A 23328-nucleotide genomic window follows, 5' to 3' on the forward strand; every position below is an offset into this window, starting at 1 on the left:
TAGTTTTCGCTGTTTTTCTTTCTGATTTATCGTAATTAGTCTGGACACGTGGACACTCTAGTAACGCTTCCTCAATTGAGGAGGGGAAAGTTATAATATATATATGAAGATTAGTACATGTAATATGTCACACGATTAACAAATGGGATCCCATAACCAAGTTGAGCTTATAACATTGAGTAGCTTATCCACAGTATTTTTGTTCAAATTTCTAACTTTAAATTAAGTTTTATTTTGTTTAATAGTGCATAATTGACAACTATATCAACTTCTTCAAATTGAGTCATGCTTTTTTCGTTTACATAGGCCACAATTTTGGAACTCGCCTAGGGCCTTCGAAACTCAGGGCCACCCTGGACGTGCAGCACGCCCATAAAACATTAGGCCATAATCAATCGAAAATGAAAAATAATATATATAATAATAATAATAATTGTCAAAGAAAACATGCCGCAGAGGTGCGCACACATCTATATAGTTTTGTTTTGGAGATCTCTTTGTTTTGTTCTTGTTTGTTTTCATATGAAGAAGCCATTATTATGGGAGTGAAGTTGCAGCACGAGAAAAAAGATAGCTAGAGTGTACAACTTTTTTCTTCTTAATCAGGGTAGTTGCATTTACCGACAGTAAATTTATAGAAGTACATACAGAGACTATGTCACTATGGTCATTTGCAACATGTATTCGTCGATTTACAAATTTGAATCCGGTAGATTAGTATAATTATCTCCATTTCATTAAGGGAAATTTCCCAAACAACAGGTTTTGCACTAAGTCGTTGATAATTCCCGAATTGAGAACAAATTGACATTATTGTGCCTTGTTCTATAAATTTCCCTTTCATTAAAATCCGCCTAAAATAATCACAACCTGATTGTCTGATTCCACACCAAATGTCTCTCTTGTAATCACTAGACAGTAGACACTAGACACTATAAGTCTATAACTGTACATTTAATAACATTTTTAATAACAAAGTCGGAAATTGGAAGGGCCGAAGAACAAAATAGTAACAGAAAAAATGGTTAGCACTCACTAGTGACACCAGCACCAACTGCCAGTAGATGTTCGTTTCATATTTCACACTCCTCTTCTTTTTAACTACTGCTACTAACAAGCTTACTGCACTTTATACTCCAACTACCAAGAAGAAGACAACTCATCTTTTACTCATTATTAAATTCCAACCTTTTGTCTCTATCCTGTTTATCTCTTTCTCCTTCCTCAAATCTCAACTTCTTGACACTACCGTGATCATTAACACTGTTACCAAGCTTCTACACTCAAGAACTTTTTTTCTTCTTGCCCATCATCATTTTTTGCACTGAGTAACAAAAATGGTGAAGAAAATGAGATTTGAGTGGAACCCATGCAGTTTAGTTAACAAGAACAATCATGTTATAGCTAAGTTTGCTGTTACGTTTTTCTTAATGGGTCTTGCTTTTCGTCTTCTTTACTCTCACTCAATAGGATATTTGCCCATCAGTGTAGAACAAGTAGAAAAACCAAGTGTAGAGTCACTAGTACTTCCTGCTCCAACTCTTGTTTCTTCTGAGATCTTACAAGCTGGAGATCAGAATGCTCAGAAAGGTATGCAAGTTTTCTTCGTACTTAGATTTGAGCTTGGGCTTTGAGAATGATGGCAAGTAGAATGGATTCATTACTTAAAATTTGTAATATTTGTCCAAATAGTGCTATGTTCATTTTCTTAGATTTGAGTTGGGCTTTTGTGAAAGACTGAAGATAGAAGGAGATCAACTAATTTAAAAATGGGATCTCAAGAAAACTTGATTTGCACTCACTGTTTTACTTTTTAATAAGAATGTGGTGTTTTGGGCAATTTGTTTAATAAGCTCACATTAAGTTTGTTTGATGATTGAAAATGCTTTAATTCTGTTAAGCCTTTTGGGCTAATGATTCAGAGAAACCCAGAGATAGTGCTACATTGCACTTTATTCATTCTCATACAGTGAAATTAATCTTTTTCTTTTTGAAAATTGGAAATATTATAAAGCACTTCATATACTTTTTTATGTCTCCAAAGATAGAGTTATGCGTTATTGAAGTGTTTATGCTTATTGAGCTTATTATCGTACTTTTTTCCTTTGTGAGGTCTTACTCCATATAATAATCATAATGCAGAAAAATGTGATATTTTTACTGGAGACTGGATCCCAAATCCATCAGGGCCAATTTACACCAATGAGACCTGTCATGTTATACAGGAGCCCCAGAACTGTATGAGGAATGGGCCAGTTCTGGTTATCTTTACTGGAGGTGGAAGCCACGGGATTACGAGCTATCACAGTTTGATGCAGAGAGGTTTCTTGTTGTGATGAGAAATAAGTCTTGGGCATTTATTGGCGATTCAATTTCACGTAACCATGTCCAATCATTGCTTTGCATTCTGTCAAAGGTAACTACGGTTCTACCTTGGAAATATGTTATCCAATAACTTTGAGTGAACTTAGAGCCTTTGCGTCATACAATGCAAATGATTACATACTGAAAATAAGAAAGTTTTGGTAAGTGGAGTAAATAGGCAAGAGGGAAGGCAAAGATTTTGCAGTCTGCAAAATGAGAGAGGCAGTATGTTTTTATGGGAGTTCTTTCCATGACAAAACATGCCCCATGCCCCCTTCGAACAGCATTACTACTACATATGCAATTAGTCCTTTGAAAAGTGGTGATTATCTTATATAATAATTCTGTATCTGGATTGTTTACCTGTCTGATCCCATTGCTACATCCAACTTCTTGTTACTAGTTTTATCTTCTCCTACATATGTTTTCATTCCACTGCTACACCAAAATGGACTTAGTATACTGTTTACAGCCGTCTTTCAGTTAACAAGGGTATACGTCTGGCAACCTGAAATTATGACCTGCTTATTCTTAGAAACTGCTTAGGCATTAGTAACAAAAGTCGATCATTCTATCTAAACATATGTTAATTGCAGCACAAGTAAAGATTAGGAGAACTCCTTGCCCTTTTACCTACTAGGGGTATACTCTATTTTTTTTCAGAAACCTCTTTTGTAGAGAGAGGTTGTTGCTTACAACCCAAGCAACTAGGTCTTAACGAATGAAACATGAACATGTCCTTGTGCGTCACTTGAGTAGTCTCATCGCCTTTAGCTCTACAAAGACCTGCTCTCGCCTATGGTCCTAGTAAGTAGCTACGTCACTGTTAATCTGGCCCAAAGGCTGTAACCGACTCTCGAAAAACGTGGCCTGAAGGCTACTACCATCACCAGCCCTAAGGGCTTAAACATATACATGAGGGACAACTCCCCAGCCAACGCTAGTGAGTTTTGAACTCGCAACCTCCTCAATGAGAGGAGAGGTCTACACAGGTTCATATGCAATTAGCACATACTCAAAGTAAGGAGGGAACTGTTTTATTATGAACTCTTGAAAAGAAGTAGCTTATAGTGCCAAATGCTTCCAAGATCTGCTCATAGATTGGACCTTAAAAATTCCAATACTTGGCACTTCATATACTGTTTATTCTTATACTTTCGAGTTTTCTTTATGGTTTATTTGCCAGTATTCTCTCTCACTACCTAACACAAAATAGGTAAAGAGAAAAAGGAGAAGTATGTTTTGTGGGTTTGGTTTATCTGTTGACTGTATGCACCAATTTCTTCCCCTATCTCTTCCCTGTTTAACATCAACCATGACGATCTAGATCTGAATCACTTCTCCTTCCTTACTTAGTCCTTTACTTCTAGTATATTAATGGCATGATAGTTCCGTCACCTTTAAAGTTTAAAACCACCGTAAACACATTTACAGACTGCGAGCCCATAACAAGGAGTTAGCTTAATTAATTATTTGCCCTACACCACTACAGATATGTTGTATTAGTTAGTAATCAGTTATCACTAGGGATTCTTACTGATTCTTCTGCATATTAAGACCGCACAATGCATTTGAATATTCAATGAAATCCCATCTCTGTCATTCATCTAGTAACAGGTTTCTACAAGTTAGTAAATTTAATAATATGCAATGGCCTAGTTCACCACTGCCATTCGTTGATGTACTAGAATGGTGGTCCAACGAGAGGAGGATTTTGGCCTGTGTAAAACTTTGTCAGTTCGTGAGATCTTATCTTGAATAAAAACACTAGCTTACTTCCAAAAAATTCTCATTTGTCACAACTATTGATTCAAGTTAATTTGGTTCCTGCCTTCATGGAAGAAGCTCCAGTCGAGATATTGATTCCTCCACTAAACAATTTGCATCAACGAATCAAAATCTCTACCTGAATGTGTAGATATATGCACTGTATGCCATTTTATGTTTTCCAGTCTGCTGGGTTCGGGTGGGTGTAGTACTGGCAATTTGTCTACTTTTTTATTTACGTAACATTGTGATTCCAATGTTATCTTGTGATTCCAAATTAGTCTCGTATGGAAACAAGACGATTGATTAAGTCAACTTTCATGCATTCTAGGTGGAAGAAGCAGTTGAGGTCTATCATGATAAGGAATACAGATCAAAGATATGGCACTTCCCATCACACAACTTCACCCTCTCAGTTGTTTGGTCTCCTTTTCTTGCTCACGCTGAAACTTTTGAAGACAGTGATGGAGTTTCATCTGCTGAAATTCAGTTGTATCTCGATGAAGTCGATAAGAAGTGGACTGACCAATATCAGAACTATGATTACATGGTAATTGCCGGTGGGAAATGGTTTCTCAAAACAGCAATCTACTATGAGAACAAAACAATCAAGGGTTGCCACTACTGTCCAGGGAAGAACTTGACAGAAGTTGGAGTGGATTATGCTTACCGCAAAGTTCTTCAAATGGTTTTCAACTTCATCACTTCATCGGATCATGATGCAACAGTTATGTTTAGAGCTGCCACGCCAGACCACTTTGAGAATGGGGAATGGTTCAGTGGAGGTACCTGCAAGAGAATGGTTCCTTTTAAACAAGGTGAAATGGATTTGATTGACATCGATTCAATGATGCGCACCATTGAACTAGAGGAGTTTGAGAAGGCAGCAGAGGTCGGATCCCAAAGGGGACTAACTATAAAACTGTTGGACACTAGTCAACTGTCATTGTTAAGGCCTGACGGACATCCAGGTCCGTACAGGCATTTCCACCCGTTTGCGAAAGATATAAATGCGACAGTTCAGAACGACTGCCTGCATTGGTGCTTACCTGGGCCCATTGACTCTTGGAATGACATGGTAATGCAGATGGTACTGAACTTGTGACACATGATTTAGGTTTGTTCCGATGAATCAGAATTCATGGAGTTATTGAGTCCCAAAGATTGTTTCCTGAAGATAGGAGGACCAACATGCTGCTTGATGAACTCCAACTTGTCATTCTTACTTGTGTTCTTAATCCTGCTGCAACTATTGGTGGTTCATTGTACTTGAGATGTAAGGAAGCCTGTCAATTCAATGAAAATTGCTTATTCTTTTTATTTATGTAATGAAGGTTCTTACAGGTCTGCAGCAACTATGATGGAAATTTTGTTGGCAAAATGCTACTTAATTTGCTTGATAACCACGCAACAAAGGCTTTTACTGAAGTGATTGTTTCACAACATCAACATCTTCAGTGAGTTATACAAGCAATTATTTCTTTCACTGACTCTGACTATCTACCATCTCTTCAGTGAGGTTATGTTAAAGCTCAGCAGTCAGCACGATAAGCATGAATATATACCATCTCTTATTGCTTGGCTCAGCTTGTTAATTTAATATACTAGCCAAGCTTGAGCAGCTCATTTGATGATCAGCTCCAATCACACCCCACCCCAACTCTTGCTCTTACAATATTGATCGATATTGTAATTAAAGTGTCCTAGTTTTTCAACGATTCGATCTTGACATCTTGTAATTGAGCGTGCAAAGACAACGGAAATACATTGTATCTCCCGTCATATCTTTTAGCAAATTAATTGTGTTTAGAATCTCAATATAATACTTATAGAGTTATAGTAAAGAGTGTTTGCGGAAATAGCTATGTGAAACAATAAGCCCCTTTCGTGTGTACGATTTGGACACGAAGAACTCTAGTGTAAACAACAGCAGAATCGGTTCTAGATAGATGGATTGGTCTGATATAGCTGATTATTTGCTAGACGAGATCGTGGTGCGTCTCGATTCTTATAGTGACTATGTGCGCCTTCGCGCAGTCTGCCCGGTTTGGAAATCTTCTCTACCAAAAATACCAAAATATCTACCACTCACGTTACCAGGTCTTATGCTCCCATGCAACCACACTGATTCTGAAGTGTTCAATCTTTTCTTTGCAGCCAGTGAGGTTCACAAATTGAAACTAGCAAAGACTGAACAGTGGTTGTGGAAAGGATCTTCTAAAGGATGGCTAGTACAACTAGAAAATAGCCCTTCCATTAATCTTATAAATCCGCTAACTAGTACTCGTATGCAGCTTCCACCTTTGACGACATTTCCAAATGTGTTGGAGTATATCCCAGAGAGAATTGGTGCGGAATATTCAGTCATGACCGTAAATATGCGAGAAGAAGAGATTAGGTTTTTCAGTTTGGCTGAGATGAAGCATTTTTGTGTTAAAAAGTTGGTGTTATCTACGAGTCCTAGAGGAAAGAATTGCCTAGCCATGGCTATATATGGAGATCGTGACGAGTTGGCTTGGTGTAGAATTGGAGATGAGGGATGGAAAACTGTTGAAGGAGGATGGTGTTTCTTTGATGATATCATACATTTTGATGGAAAGTTTTATGCTCTAGACTACATTGGAAGGGTGATCATTTTACCTGACGAGGAAGTCGGGGCTTCTTGTCCAAAGGCAACCCTCTTTGCGAGTCCACCTAATCCGGATCGACCTGATTTTATTTCCGATTATTTTTATTTGGTGGAATCGTCAGGCCAATTGCTAATGGTTGATCGGCTTTTTGAATCAAGTAGCAAAAGTTACAACACTGTTAAATTCAAGGTATTCATGTTGAATGTTAATAACGTCTCATCGCCATGGTCTAAAGTAAAGAGTTTAGGTGATCGCATGTTGTTCGTGGGACAAGGCGAATCTTTCTCTATGTCATCTCGTGATTTGCCATGTTTATGGAAAGAGAATCGTATTTATTTCACTGATGACTGCAATAGAAGTTTTGATGTACACGTGGAATTCCAAGAGGTTGCAGGTTCAGATATGGGAGTGTTTAGCTTGGAGGATAGGCGCATGGAGACGTTACCATTACCACCTGGATATGAAGGTTGTCGAAGAAGAGTTTGGCCACCACCAATCTGGATTACACCAAATTACTTCTAGTTTTCTTATTTATGTGTCCAATTTGAGGAGAGGAATTTTCTTGTTTGACTTATATGAAGGAACTAATGGGAACTAACTTTCTTGTTTTGCGTTTAGTATCCTGACTTGCTAAACTTTCTGAATTGATAAGTAGATTCCTGGTAAATTCTGATGATTGAACTTTAGTATGGGAATTACTGATTTACAGAATTTTGTGGTAGTTGTTTTGTTTTGTTTTGCTTTGCGTTCAACTTCCTATGATGTGTTTTCTATTGTCTAGTTGTCATATACTGCTACCTCCTCAACAGTCGACATTAGCCACCTCTCGTTCTTGAAAGAACGAAAAAGAGAAGTACCCAATCTTCTTTCCACCTAGTTATCAATGATGGATCACTTCATTAGTTGTCTTGTGCCGTGTAGCATACACCATACAGTACATTCAGGACAGTGCGAACCGAGTTCTTTTTTTTATTAGGATTACTAAATCAAATTCATAGATTCAATCTTGGGTTATTTGGGTTAACGAATATTAGTCCCCAACTAGATGAACCAATTAGGATTTCCCCCCCACTAGATGGGAAATTAGGGTCCCGCAATACACAAAAAAGTTGGCTGTATTTTTTTTATGTGTATTGGGGACCCTAATTTTCTCATCTACTAAGGGGTAATCCTAATTGGCTCATCTAGTGGGGTGATACTAGTTAATCCTTATTTACCCTTCAATCTTCTAACATCAGGACGCCAAGTTGTATGGAATGCCTACTCCTTCCAATCTCAATTGGTTATGTAGCATGGCGGTGAAATGTTTGGATGTCGCGCAAGTGACTGAAAGCACATAAGAGAATTAAATCGAAGAGAAAAGTCTGCAACCCAGTGACATCACTGGGCTTCGTCTAGGATATAAACTACACCTTTACCTTACCTGAAAAACAGTCGCCTAGCATCCCCATCTATAACTTCTGTGAATTTTAGTAGTAGAAGCATACCTAAAGCAAGACCCATTAACCAGGAGTCCAGCCGTCCAGCCCAGCAACCAGGCATGCAAGCCCATACTTCTAGTCCCTGTACGTCCTAATCACACCACATTTGAGAAAGGTACTTTGTAGCTAGCATCAGGCCAGCTCTTCGCATGCATGGAGAATGATAATGGAATTCCTTCTAAGTTTGTTTCAACATTGAGAGGACGCAATGCCGCCCTATCATGTTCGTAGTAACGCAATGCCTCCCTTGTTCGAAGTAATAATGTTTAGGTTATAAGCTCTTCTGTTACATTTGTGACACATGGTTTGTTTTGTTCCAATGAATCAGAATTCACAAGTTATTGAACCCCAGAGATTGTTTTCCTGAGAATAGGATGATGCACTCCGTCTTGTCATTCTTCCCTCTGTTTCATCTGCTCCTATACTGTTGGTGGTTCATTACTTCATTGTACTTGAGATATGATGTAAGGAAGCCTGTCATTTTGAAGAAGAATTGTTTATTCGTTTTACTTACGTAATGTCTCCATGTAGGTACTTGCAGCTTCCCGCAACTATAATGGAGACTCTGTTGGCAAAACGCTGCTTAATTAAGTTATGCCCAGTAACCAAGCAACAAAGACTTGTTACTAAAGTCGTGGCAACAGCTTCAAGTGAGTACTGCAGCCTGCAAGCAACTATTTCTTTCACTCCCTCTACAGTTTTTTTATTATAAAATATCGAGGAATCATAACTATTTACAACAGCAGTCGTTATGTTACCCGTTACTCACTTTGCACTTTGCACTTTGCACTTTGCACTTTGCACAGTCTGTTTTCTTGAAACAAAACTAACGCTGATTATAATTTGAGAAAAGTCAAAAAAACCAAGAGATTGCTTACCCCATGGCCCATGCAACATGCATGGTGCACGGTGCAATTTAGGGATGTCAACGGTCCGGTTCTTAGTGTTATAAGAACTAAGAACCATTTAATTTTATGATTCCGATTCTAGTTTCGGTTCTTTGCGGTTCTTAAAATTGTAGAACCATATCCATAACCATCAGTTCCTAGCGGGTATTTCCGGTTCCGGTTCTTCATTTTGATTCTTAATATATTTACTATTTACACTATTTTTATTGGTTTTATTAAAAAATGTGTATTAAAAACACAAAAATACTGCACAACGAGTCGTTTTTTTAAATATTTATATAAGTAATTATGTCATTCAATAATAAGTTAAATAAAACTATATATTTAAGGTTATAAACTATATTTTTATATTATTTATAATATTAAATACTATAAAAACTACATATTACACTAATAAATAAAATTTAGTAATATATAAATGAATGTTTTGAATTTTTATATTTTTTATTTCGATATTTTTTATGTTAAAAGTACGATAATGTTCGGTTTCAGTCCAATTCTAATTCTAGTCTGGTTGTTTTGTTTAAAAAACCATTCGGTTCTAATTTTATATGGTCTAATTTTTTTAATACCCATTTTTAAACTATTCCTAAAAATAGAAACCATAACTATGAATTTTTTTTGTACGATTCCGGTTTCCGTTAAACAGTACCCATGTGGTGCCTCTGCTATTAGCCTAAAACAATAAACAGAGTTTGGGCCTAAAGCCCACAGTTCCAGTTTAATTATGGATAAAAGACACCTGGTTTTTTATTTATGTGTAAAGCCCATCCAGTTGGCTTTTGAGTTAGATTACCACTTTGCCTTTTAAGACAAAACAAATAACGCCAAATATGAAACCCGGCTTAACTTTCTCATGTGAACTTTGTCTTGAAATTTTGTGAAATTTCAATTGGTAATTTTGTTCTTAAAATTTCCTATTGATTTCTCTCCCGAAATTTCCCTCAAACACTACAACATGGATGTTGCACTGTCTATTAATATTACAACAACCACTGCCAACTCCCACTGCAACATGAATGTTATATTGTCAACTATACTGCAACATGGATGTTGCACTATCTATTACTACTGCAACATGAATGTTGCACTGTCAACTATACTGCAACGTGGATGTTGCACTGTCTATTACTACTTCAACAACTACTGCAACATGAATATTGCACTGTCAACTCTACAGCAACATGGATATTCCATTGTCTATTACTACTGCAACAACCATTATTAACTCCCACTGTGATATAGATGTTGCACTATTAACTCTTCTACAACACCATGGATGTTGCACTGACTATTACTACTGCAAGAATCACCAATGGCAACTCCTACTACAACATAAATGTTGCATTGGCAACTGTACAACAACATGAATGTTGCACTGTCAACTCTAATGCAAAATGGATGTTGCACTGTCTATTATTACTACAATATGGATGTTGCCCTGGCAACTCTACTACAACATGAATGTTACAATGTCAACTCAACTGCAACATAGATGTTGCATTGTCTATTACTATTGCAACAACCACTGTGAACTCCCATTGCAACATGAATGTTGCACTGTCAACGTACTCTCACTGCAACACTAGACTCAAGTCATAAGGTCGCATTCCTACATTACACTTGATGTCGAGGTCTTTTGTCACATAACTAAGATAAACAATGCAATGTTCTTCAAGTTTAGAAATTAACCGAAGTATTATATCAATGACTAAAAAATACACAAAAACAACATAGATTCTATTGACTACATTTATTTGTGACTACAAATTTCGATCATAACACATACAAATACTATCGACTGTACATATACTACCATCAAGACGAATATGGATTCGAACCATCACCCTCACACTTAATGAGCGCTCTTCCATTCTGAGCATACGAGTCATTTTATTATTGATCCATATGGATTCGAACCATCACCCTCACACTTAATGAGCGCTCTTCCAGTTTGAGCATACAAGTCATTTTATTATACTCACACTAATGGACATACTTAGTAGAAAATTTGTCGCAGAGATATGGATTAAAACGGTGACAGAATCAATTGCAGTATTAAGCATGGACCAAAATATCGCCGATATATCCGATATATCGCGGATATATATCGGTATTTTGGTACACCGACATCGATATTTCCGACATATATCCACCGAATATAGAACCCTTTTTTTCCGATATATATCGAATTTCCGATATGAAACTTTATATCGCCGATATAATCGATATTTCCGATATAATCGATATATATCGGTTGACTTTTTTACCATTTTAAAATATAAATCCGATATTTCCAATATATTTCCGATATATATCCGATATTTCCGATATATCCGATATTTCCGATATTTTAAATAGTTTGGACTGGTTATTAAAAAAATTGATATATCCGATATATATCGGTTTTTGGGTACACCGATATATTCATCGATATCGATATTTTGGGCCTTGGTATTAAGGGCTCCAAACATGAGACATTCTACAAATGACAATTTCTGCATGAGGAAGGTACTTGTAAGCGTGGTATTAGAAAAACAAATTAAAAGCTTGATTTTTTTTAGTATAAAACTAAAAAAGAGATGTTAGCTTATCTAAGAACAAGAATGTGTTTTTTATAGAAGTATCAGGATCACCAATTTTCTCGAGGATGACTCCTACAATTTCATACAAGTTTCCATGGTAAATAAGTCTTACTTGCAAAAGATTATCCAAGACCGTGCAACGAAGACCTCACTTTTGGCTCCTTATCCGAAAATGCATTCAAATGCGTAGTAATCAAATTATCACATATATTAACAAAGCCACTTTCTTCATGATGATTTTTTATGAAACTCACATCACCCTTTACAATTACCACAACCTTGCAAAAGCTATGAACCCATTGCGGGCTTCTAATTTAATCGAGAGGAGAAGAAGCATGGAGAGACTTAACAAGGAACATGTTGTACTTCTTTAAATACTCAATAGCCGATTAGAAGGAACATGTGAACCCCACAAAAGAACATGGATGTTGCATTGTATATTAATATTACTACCGCAATGCAGCCAATCGCCAACTCCCGCGTACTACAACAGGGATGTTGTATTGGAAAATCTACTGCAACATGGACGCTACACTGTCAACTTTACTGCAACATGAATATTATGTTGTCTATTACTACCAAGTTAGTGTTCATTGAAAAGGATCCCATGCTTCCGTATGAGTTGTTGTGAAACGTAAAACCTATGTCATCTATATATGGTAAAAAAGTATAATTTACCATCACAAAACCATTGGTTTTTTAACTCACTTGCGCAATGCAAAAATTGTTTGTGTGCAAACAAATCTAAAACATGTCTTCAACCTAATACAAAACCTAATATAATACATATACAAATGTTATCGATCATCTATGCAAAGAGGCCTCTTATGCATATACTACCATCAAACGACGTTTTATTTATTCCTTTTTACACCAAAAGGTGCTAGAATTGGATCTAGATGGACTCAAACCATCACTCACTCATTTAATGAGTGCTCTTCCATTTTAGCTTATGGATCCTTCGTGAAAAACTACGGTTTGTCAAAAAAAAAGAACAACAACAACGATAGTCCAATGCTCGGAAGAATCACAAATACAAACAATGTCTCGGCATAATACCCCTTTGAAACTTGATGCGACCTCGGAGGCAAATATGGGTGTTATTCATGTCATTGCACAAAGCGGCATTAGACAAGGTAAAGATATCTTCATAACATCATATGATTTCTCTTTGAATTGTAGCGGCTTCTTGTTTGTAGGAGAACCATTGTATCTTCTATTAATCCAAGATAGCAACAAGCTTCACCCAATACCAAATACCCTGCATTGCATAGGGATAGTGAGATACCATTTATTCCAATAATCCTCCAAATCAATCCACATAAATCACAATTGCTAAAGAAATTGAGATGAATAATTTACCCCCATTGACCTTCTTTATCATATTGTTTACAAAGTCCAACCATAACTTTTTCTTCATATCATAAACAAAAAAGCATTTGAGTGAAGACTGTCTATCAGATGAATCGGTTGATGAAAGAATTTTCAGAAAGAAGCTTCACTCTTTCTTTCGAAATCTCTTGTTAACTACTATTGTTTAAAGAAGTAGTCAATTCTTCATCATACACCATTTTATAGCTAAGAACATATTCCTAAAGCATATTAGCCACTTCCTTAATTCGAACAAAGTGTTCTAGAATTGAGTTCCAATGCTACTTCATATCTAGGCTAAAGTGCAAGTGCTGCAACAATAAGATTAAGTACTGTAACCATCTCTAATTGATCTTGTGTTGCAATAAGAGCTCTTGCATCTTTGACATTTCTATCTAGATCTTATTCACATCATAACAAACAAGAAAAATTTTATTTCTTAAGTATTTGAAGCTTAACAAAGCCAAACGTACACTGTACCTTAACAAAACCAAGCTTAAAACTTAAAAATGAAGAACACCAATTCTCAATTACACATTAAATCAAAAGCCCAACATCATAAAAATCTAACCTTTTTCTTGCTAAGCCACTAGTGATTCCTTTCTTCATTACCCAAACATGGATAACAAATTTATGTTACCCAAACTTTTTCAATTGATGAAATCACATATCACGATCTCAAACTCAATAAAAGAGAGATTTTTCGAAGACAAACTACAATAAGAACTAAACAGATAAGAAAAGGGTAAATTTGGTATTAGAAGAAGCTAAAGGAGGTGATCTAATTGGGTCAATGACCTTATTCCATAATTTTAACGTGCGGAAACTTTTAATTCACAACTTAAAAAAAGGGATGGGCTTTAGCCGTAATTCAAAAAGTCAATGAGTTTTAAGCTAATAAAGACTCAAATCAGGGTTTTTACCCCAGTTTTATGAACAATAAAACTCTCCCCAACGCCCAACCTTACCGCCACTGGGCTCTAACTGCAAGTGGGCCTCATTATTGGTACTGGGTTTTAAAAGGGCCTTTGAACGGGCTCGAATTGCAAGTGATATTTTCGATGAAGAACATTAGTACATTACTAATTGAATTTTTTTGGCTGATTTGGTATTGATTTAGCATAAACGCTAGAAAGCAACTTGTAAAAAAAATAGTTTTTATGCATTGGATTTTCTTTTCTCTTCATATTTACTCTTCACATTTAAAGGTTAAGTGGGTGTTTGGTTCTCATTTTTTCTTAAAAAACATTTTTATGAAAAAATATTTATTCTAAAAACAGTTTTTCAATAAACATGTTTGGTTGTGATTTTTCTTAAAAGCTATTTTATCAAATCAGATTTTGCACTATTTTGGCATATCGTGGCATAAATCACTAAAGTCTAAAACATCCGGGAGTTCACTTGTCTTGAGCACCAAAGTGTTTCTTTCAAAGAAAAATAGTTTTTTAACTTGAAAAACAAATTTTACCTAATTATACCAAAAAGTGTTTTTTAGATAAAAAAACTATTTTATTTTTAAATAGAAACCAAACACATTTATTTTTTCAAAAAATATTTTTTCACTAATAAACACTTTTTGGCAATAAATAAATAGGATCCAAACACCTTCTAAATGGCTAGTAGAATATTTCGTTCCTTCTAATAAGACGTTTCCCTTGGAACATCTTATGCCATGAAATTGAAGGAATTGCGTAATTGCTCATGTGCATGAAGTTAAATGAACAACTTCGGTCGAGCATTGACCATGAAAGATTCAACAAGCTGTGAGGATTGCCCGACTTTATGCGATCCCCCCTCAAATACCGAACAGTATTTTTTTCTCACCTTTTTTTTTCATTATTTACTAAGCATCATATCCCTGTAATCCTGTATCCAATCTATGCATATAACTTTCCAACTCTCCTTCTATTATTTAGGACTGTCATGTATACAATTTATTTGCGATAGTACTAAATTTCCATTGCGAGACCTTTTTGCCCCACATTATGTGTAAGACTCACACATGTAATATATATTGTAGTAACTGATGAGGGGTTCGAAGAATTTAAAAGAACTGTTGTATAGCACGGATCTCATACTAGTATTCAGTTACATCGTCACATTTCTATCCAATTAATTAGTTACTTATGTCTAATTTGATTAGTTTAAGCATGGTTTTGTGATTGCATTATTAGAAAACACAATTGATGGGTAAGCAACTAGTCCTTTTCTAAATGCTTGAGTCATGATATCAAATTATTGCTTCATTAGATATTAAATTTAGTAATTATGGGCCCGAAACAAATGATATTTTTGCGTAACCCTGCTTATCCGGCACTATTGGTCCACTTGTCTTGGTTGCATTGTTTTAGCGTTGACAAATTATGTTCTAAGCTCCTAATACTTGTATTGCAAGTTTGGTCTCTTTGTACATTTATGTAAGTCCATTCATAGTTCGTACTGCTCAACGCATGACCGAAAGTTTCGACGTGTATGGAAGTATCAAGGCGTTGAAAGCCAAAAATAAGAGATAACAGTTGTATACTTCGCGAGTGTATGACTGTATCTGACATTGTAAAATATTGTATGAATACGAATGAATTTTCATGTGTAAATCTTTCCAGTTTATACTTTGAATCAGGATGCGGTGTACAAAATATTTGAATGGATAACCTCTCAAATTTGACCGACGCGAGACTACAAGCAACAAATTAATGTGCTGATCGAGCCAGCACTTACTGTATATTTGACACGTACTAGTATCATTAGTTTAAGTTGTAACTTGGAATATCGCGACGTCATGGAGATCAGCATCATTAAAAAATTTAAAATGGGAGAACTTCTAATACGTATACAGTATACCACAATTGACATTTCTCAGTTAAAGAAATTATTTAATGAATTTCACAACATTATACAAACCACTGTCGTCGCTGTATAGATAGATAGTAGTCTCTAATCTCTATAGTTTTCCTTTACAGCGTTTGAGATTAGTTGTTGACTTGATGAAGTTCGTCGCAGTCAAAATGCAAGATTTAAAACTTTCCATTTGAGATGCTGTTTTTATGAATCAACACACCACATGTAACGCATGGTTTGTGGTTTGACTAACAAGTGAGTCTCTTGACAAACAGTGCATTTTTTTAATTTGTTTTGGACAAAGCCTCCAGTGGAGGGTTCAGCAGAGTAGCAGACCCATACCTATTCATTAATTATAGGAATAATGGGGGTACGTAATAAGCATTATTCCATTACAAATGGCAAACACGTTTGTAAACGCTATAAAATAATAAAGACCAACACTGCACAATCAACTAGACTCTGATTTGTCAAGCATATAACAACCTCTAGCATTGGAAAACAGTGCATTTGTTATAGATATATTAACACAAACTAATGTGAAAACTTAGAAACGAAGTTTTATCAATATAATTTGGATTTGGTGGATGTTGTGGCTACTAGATCAACTCAACAAATAAAGATGCCATATAAAATATTAAAATGTATCAATTAGCAGATGGGATTTGGTAGAGTACTCCCTTAAATGAAGAATTTTCGACCATCAATCTTCACCATTAATTGGAGATTTGGAGGCTATTTTTCGCATAGTTGTAAATTCTGTGCAGAGATAATCTAAACATTTACGAGATATAATATCCACTTAGAGTATTCCAATTCTAAAATTTGTAAGTATGCTACCGATAATAAATTTGTTCGTGTCAAATTTTGTATTTCCGCGATCCGTAGAGATGATATATAATAAGGATAGGTTAGAAAAACAGGTAATAATCATATTCACAACCTGAAAAGAGGTTAAGATGAGGAACATGTGATATCACCAAACATCCAAACCTAACCGTGTCTTGGATGAAGGGATCCAGATTTCTCTTTTGGGTGCTGCCGTGTTGGTGCTGTACGTGGTTGGTCGACATCAGCCCGCCGTAAAAGGTTGTAGTTAGAAAGCTCAAAGTTTTTATGAATTTTTTTTCAAAATGTATGAAAAATACGAAAAAGTATAAAAAAATTGCTAAAAGTTTAAAGCCTGTATATTATATATGTATATAATAACCTCGATTAGTCAATTTGAAAACCAAAAGAGTTGTATATCAGATCTCAAATACAGGGTATAACACTATATTTGCATAAAAATAAATTATACTGCCAAATAATATATGTAGAACAATGATAGATTTAGTCAAATTGTTACTCTAATCTTTCTGTTGTACCATGATATAAAATCAATCATATTACGAAAACTGAGTAGTTTGTATTTTTTGAGTTCATGGATTATCATCATAAGGAGCTTTTTAGCCAAAAGAAAACTCAAATTTTGCTTAAGATAGAACCCATGATATCATTTAATACGATCGGCTGGTCCATGAAATATATGGCCTGCGTACTTGCGTAGTAGAAATTCTATTGATGTTCAAGTCGGCCACGCATATTTTATCATTTTTATGCTATAAGAAGATATGCGTTATGCATGTCTAAAATCTAAATTAATGCTCCAAAACTAACTGCACCTCTATTCATTAAATGCAAAAGTTGTAACATTATGAAATCATGGAAACTAAAGTATTCAATATAAGTTCATCATACGAAGAAGACTTGTATTTAGTCTTTTCTAACGCGTTTGATTCTTTACCAACCATTACAATATAAGTACCTAGTTTCCTTCTATATACACAATTTCCTTCACATCTTCACTTCGATAAACTACCCAGAAGCCATGGAGAAACCTCAAGAACAGAACAAGAAAGATCAACAACATGTTAAGGCACTTGTATGGGACTGCGATAGCTCGCTATACGACTCGTTCGAGCTTAAATCATTCGAACGCCAGCTTGACTCCGCCATCAGTCGGACTCAATCAATGCCACATGTATCTGCTTCTCGCCATGCACCCCTACCCCAACTTCCACTACCACCACAACCATTTTCACCCAAAAAGTCTTCAAAATTTTCTAGATCAATACACAAACTCTTCCGATCAATTATCCGTCCTAAGCCCAATTCTTCTATGATTTATCAAGTTGAGGAATGGTCCAAGGAGGGGGTATATTTTGTTTATGATCGATCAGGTGCACTATCTACAATTCCAGAGGCATCAGAGCATGGTATGGAGTGCATGGGACACTCAACTGAATTTGATTCCATTGTTAGGAAAACTGCCTCAGAACGGTTTACAGCTACATCAATTGGTATTTCTTGCGCATAACAGACATAGCTAATGTTTTACTTCATGTAACAAAATCTTGTGTTTAACTAATTGTATCGGCTAATCTTATTGTATAGAGTTCCAAGCTAGTCTGATGTTTATGTTTATAAACTTGTTTAATTTGAAGTCGTTTTTCTTTCACATTTTTGTTCACCTGTATAGATCTTGCTCAACTATTTGCCAGATGATCTTACTTAAGTCAACATGTTCGTTGCAATTTTTTTTATTAATTAAATTGATCGATTGAAGAAATATGTTGTCACTGTACTTGCTAGCTACGAGTCTATGACTACGCCACTGCTCTCACGGTCAGGGCGCCTTCAAGGCTTCAATGGTTCCACACTGCCACTTGGTCCACTAAAGGACCAAGCTATTTTCATTTTTTATATTTTTTATTTTCCGGAATTCGGTACGTACATGATAGTCTCATTTGAAATGTCCAAACTCTAGGGACTCTAGAGCTTGCGCATTTTTAAATTTTGCCGAGAACCAACTTGCAGGATCAATAGACAATAGTGATAACATTTATAATTTTTGAACTCAAGAAAATACAACACTCTCTCCACCACCACGTCTGCACCTTTGTGGATATGGGTGAGTAAAGTCACGATCCTTCAGTTTCTTCTCCAAAGCCATCAGAAAGCAAGGTGGGTCAACCAAAAAGTTAGTTTGGAAGTGATTGTCGTCTTCTAGATCTTGTGAAGTTGTGATGCCCTTCAGCTCTTCCAATCGGCATCTTCTAACTTTTATTTTGATATAAGTAATCTTTATTGATGAAATGTGCAAAGCACAGTAGACAAGGGATTGATTAAAAGTGAATGTGGCGCTCAACAAAATCTTTTTTTTTTTTTAGGGTCAACAAAGTCTTACGTGCAAGCTGGATCTTCAAATATTAGATTTCATTGAACTGAAATGTAACATGCCAATTGAAATTAGATAAATGGGTCCTTCAGTATCAAATCCTTCTGTCAGTAGATGAGTGTTGCTAAAGTTGACAAACCCATTGCGGATAACCCATCTCACATCATTTCACCTCATTAAACAATATAAAAACACCATTACCACCATCCACTCATCTACTATGCAAAAATAGTTGGTTAACTCCACCATCGTCCTACGTGAAAAAATTAATGTGGATATTGCTTTTTTTTCTGAATACAAACCTATTGGATAGATTATGTTATGTGTGATGACAATGGCTATTTTGTAGTAGTAGATAAAACCAGAACAAGTGGACGAGACGCCGAAAAGGAGAGAACAGGGGACTCAATCACTCAAATGCGCCATCCAATGGGCATACGTCCTATGCTACCAAAGAATAATACTATAAACTTATTGCAAGACAATAGCTGATTTTTGGAATAGGGTAGCTACTAACATCGGGAGTACAACTTGAACTATAACCATAGATGCACATGAATTTACATCTTTTTTTTATTCCTTATTTGTAACCCATGTAGATAGATCTTGTAATAAGGTTGCACATCTGTTTAGTGACCAGGGCTGATCATCTTTATGACTGTTTCTGGGAGATTGGAAGCACCCTTTTGGTTACAAAAGCAATTGCAATTGCAATTGCATGTAATATTCAGGTGGCAGAAGCACTATGTAAGTACCCTCCGTTCTACATTTCATATCACTACAGCACACGTGTCCACACATCAGGTCGTTTCTCACCAGCTCGTACCAAGCCATTAGAACGTACCAACGACCTAAACCCAGGTTGTCCCAAACAGCAGTTACAGCCATATATGGAAGCAAATCATCTAGCGCAATCCTGGAGCTCAGTTAACGCACCAATCAAGAAGATGTTAACTTTGTAACATTAAGAGTAATGGCGAATCATCAAGATAGCACACAAGGTGGATCTACACCTGATAACGGCTTGAAGCAAATAAGGAAGGTCAGCTCAAACATCTATAAGTAAAGAGAGATGAACTATGTAAGGCTTGATTCAAGTTTACCCCCATAAACTTGATACATAGGCAACTCTTGTCCCGAGAAGAGTGCAGTCATTCCCTACCAAACATAACATCAGATCGTTCACCCCAAAATACCAAACCTCTACATTGGCGCCGTCTGCCGGTTCGATTCTTTACGCAAAAGCATACACTCTTTTCTCAAACCCACGAAGTTTATCAGAAAAACCACCATGGACCCATCACTTCAAGTTTTAGCAGATTAGATGAAGACGCTCCAGGAGGCATTCATCACCTTGTAACAAGAAAACCAAACGATGTGCAAACAAGCCACCTCCAACGCCAACAACGGCACCCCATACACAATGGAGAACAACGCAGTCACAGCCCTCACCACCACCACCAATCAAAGACTAGAGGACTTCTCCCAAAGGTTGGATAAGTCAAACGACAAAACTAGCGTGATCCAGATCGCTCAGAAGATACTCCAGACGTACAGGGCGTCACCATTCACCACTAAAATTAGGGACAAGCAGCCTCCCTCAAAATTTATCCAACCAAAGTTCCTGTTGTACGACGGTAGCTCGTGTCCAGGCCAGCACGTAGCTCGTTTCACCCAGATCCTCACACTATACAGTGCTCCAGAGTACAACTACCTAAAGTGCAAACTCTTTCCAACCAACCTAAAGGACGGAGCCTTGGAATAGTTCTACACGCTCACTCCTGATTCAATCAGCAACTTCGACAAGCTAGCTAAGACGTTCGCAGCAGAGTTTGTCCACAACAGGAAGAAACAAGCTGACCTGGACTCCTTGTTTCAACTCAAGCAAGCACATGGTGAGACGATATGCACTTTTCTAGGATGTTTCAAGAAGGAACTCCTATCGATGGAGCCAGGCTTCAAAGATAGCTTTGCAACCTCCGCATTCACCAACGCCCTCCTAGACGACTCCGACCTAGTAGGGTCTCTAATACGCAACAAGCCAGAACACTTAGATGACTTGTACCACATAATTGGCAAGTACATCAAGTACGAAGAGTGGATGGCCCAACGCAAGGGAAAATAAGTCCTCGTAGTAAGCAACAAGCGAAGACCCAAAGAAAACAATCACTACTCAGGCAACAACAACAACAACAAGGGCTCCAGCTCCCACAAGCCCTCATACACCAAAAGGGAATTCTCCAACTTCTCCAGGACGCCAAGCCAGATCCTAAAGAAGATATATACAACACCATATTTCAAGCCCAGGCCAACATCAACAAAGTGATCGTCATACCAGAACGTCCATACTGCCATTTTCACAAACTCCACCACCATTACACAAATGAATGTTGGAGCCTCAAGCACTACCTCTAAGACTTAGTCGAAGAGGGCAAACTGAAAGAGTTCCTGCCAGAAAGCGACCTTAGGCATAAGCTGAATGCCAACAGACACATAAGCAGGAGCCGAAGCCGAAGCCATGAACGACCTACTAACAACGGGAGCAGAAGCATAACAGCCCAACGATCTAAATCTCCAGGTTGATCGAGGCACAACAGGAGACAGCACTCCTCCGACCACGACAAGGAAAAGGTAATCAACATGATTACAAACACCTCCAACGACGAAATCTCAGGTCGGGAAAAGCGCAGAAGGGTAGGAGTGCTTCAGGAAATCTATCACCTCTCCCACAAAGCTGAGGTGATCAATCCTACCAACCCTCAAACAACAACAGCAATTTCATTCACCAAGGAAGATCTAGACAAGGTGTGCCTACCCCACAATGATGCCCTGGTAGTGCACGTAAAAATCAATGGGTGGACAGTCAAAAGAATCATCATCGATCCAGGCAGCTCCTGCGACATCCTTTTCTATCAAATGTACAAAGACATGCACCTGCCAGACTTGGTGATGATAGAATCAAACGCACCACTATATGGGTTCAATGGAGACCGCAAGATGCCATTGAAGACGTCATCCTACCAGTCTCCATTGGAGAAAAAGAGGACATGGTCCAAACCTCAATATGTTTCCACATATTTGATGTCAAGTCGTCCTACACTGCCATCCTAGGACGTAAGAGGATTCACAAGATCCAAGTAGTCCCGTCCACTTTACACCAAGTGCTGTGATAAGCACGTAAATGCTATATATTTACGCTCAATTTTATATTAGTTAGTTTGTTTAATTTATTCGTTTGATTTAGTTAGTGTATTTTTTGATGATTTTTGCAAAATTGGATTTGAGTTGATTAAAAGTGCCGAAACTAGTGAGATTTAAGATATCAGTGCGTGAGCTCCTAACATTGGGTATTCAGTTCATTGGAAATGTCCCGAAAGAGGGTGACATGGGTTATTATTGGATTTGGATCGCATTTGGATAGCGGTTCATTGCATTTAGATTGCTAGATGGGCCTTTGGTTGGGTTTGGAATATTGGGCCCAATTAAGTAAATACAAAGGAAATAAAAGAAAATGGAATTTGGGCCTAAAGTTTAGTCTGGGTCCAATAGCTTAAGATCGGACCATGTGTACCAAGCCAATTCTTAGCACTATCAAGACCAGCCCATATACACCAAAGCCCATCGAACCAAACATTAAAACCTCACCTCATTATAGCATCTGGAGCACCTGATCGGTCTCCACCCTTCACTCACGAACAGGAACATTAGTTCCTTCTCCATTCCATCTCTCACAAACAGGAACAAAGTTCCCCTCAAATTTCGGCCGACCAAATTGAACACGCGGCCACACAACCTAAATCCCATACCACTATAACCCACCATATAACTGGACCACCCGATCACCACCTTCTATCCATCTTTCTTTACAAACAGGAGACCGACTTCGCGATTTTCCGATAAAATCGCCTTAACCGAACCTCTCGCCACCGACTTTCGAATTTCAAATAAAATAAAACACTGCCCTAACCAATCCATTATATATAGAGGAGAGAAACAGAGAGAGCTCGAACACGTAAAATTTAACATAACACCGAGGGGCGAAGAGCGAGAATTGGATACGACGGAAATCGAGAACAAGACGAAGGAAAGCCAAGGAGATTTCAATCATTTACATGAGTTCTCCTAACCTTTACTTTATTTTCAGTTTAATTATTATGTGTAGCT

At 37.0% G+C, this 23328-nt stretch overlaps 3 protein-coding genes across 3 annotated transcripts; all 3 read left to right on the plus strand.

Moving 5' to 3' along the window:
- Nucleotides 1–972: 972 nt before the first annotated feature.
- Nucleotides 973–5975, plus strand: LOC147495274 (protein trichome birefringence-like 25). The gene is given in 4 exon segments (XM_086563891.1): nucleotides 973–1590; nucleotides 2143–2250; nucleotides 2253–2416; nucleotides 4463–5975. Coding segments are annotated over 4 exon segments (1299 nt in total). The 5' UTR covers nucleotides 973–1337; the 3' UTR covers nucleotides 5237–5975.
- LOC147495275 (F-box protein SKIP23-like) lies at nucleotides 5948–7378 on the plus strand. The gene has a single exon (XM_086563893.1). The coding sequence runs from the start codon at nucleotides 6081–6083 to the stop codon at nucleotides 7281–7283; it is 1203 nt and encodes a 400-aa protein (XP_086420019.1). The 5' UTR covers nucleotides 5948–6080; the 3' UTR covers nucleotides 7284–7378.
- Nucleotides 7379–17602: 10224 nt separating this feature from the next.
- On the plus strand, nucleotides 17603–18444 carry LOC147495276 (uncharacterized). Its single transcript, XM_086563894.1, has one exon. It carries the CDS (start codon nucleotides 17815–17817, stop codon nucleotides 18301–18303), a length of 489 nt encoding a protein of 162 aa, XP_086420020.1. The 5' UTR covers nucleotides 17603–17814; the 3' UTR covers nucleotides 18304–18444.
- Nucleotides 18445–23328: the final 4884 nt, after the last annotated feature.

This window comes from Coptis chinensis, chromosome 6 (assembly GCF_015680905.1).
Source record: "Coptis chinensis isolate HL-2020 chromosome 6, ASM1568090v1, whole genome shotgun sequence".
In the NCBI taxonomy this organism is placed as follows: Eukaryota; Viridiplantae; Streptophyta; class Magnoliopsida; order Ranunculales; family Ranunculaceae; genus Coptis; species Coptis chinensis.

Bases quoted from the DNA above. Each gene is read 5' to 3' on its own strand.
- LOC147495275 (XM_086563893.1), top strand. From the start codon at position 6,081: ATGGATTGGTCTGATATAGCTGATTATTTGCTAGACGAGATCGTGGTG.
- LOC147495276 (XM_086563894.1), top strand. From the start codon at position 17,815: ATGGAGAAACCTCAAGAACAGAACAAGAAAGATCAACAACATGTTAAG.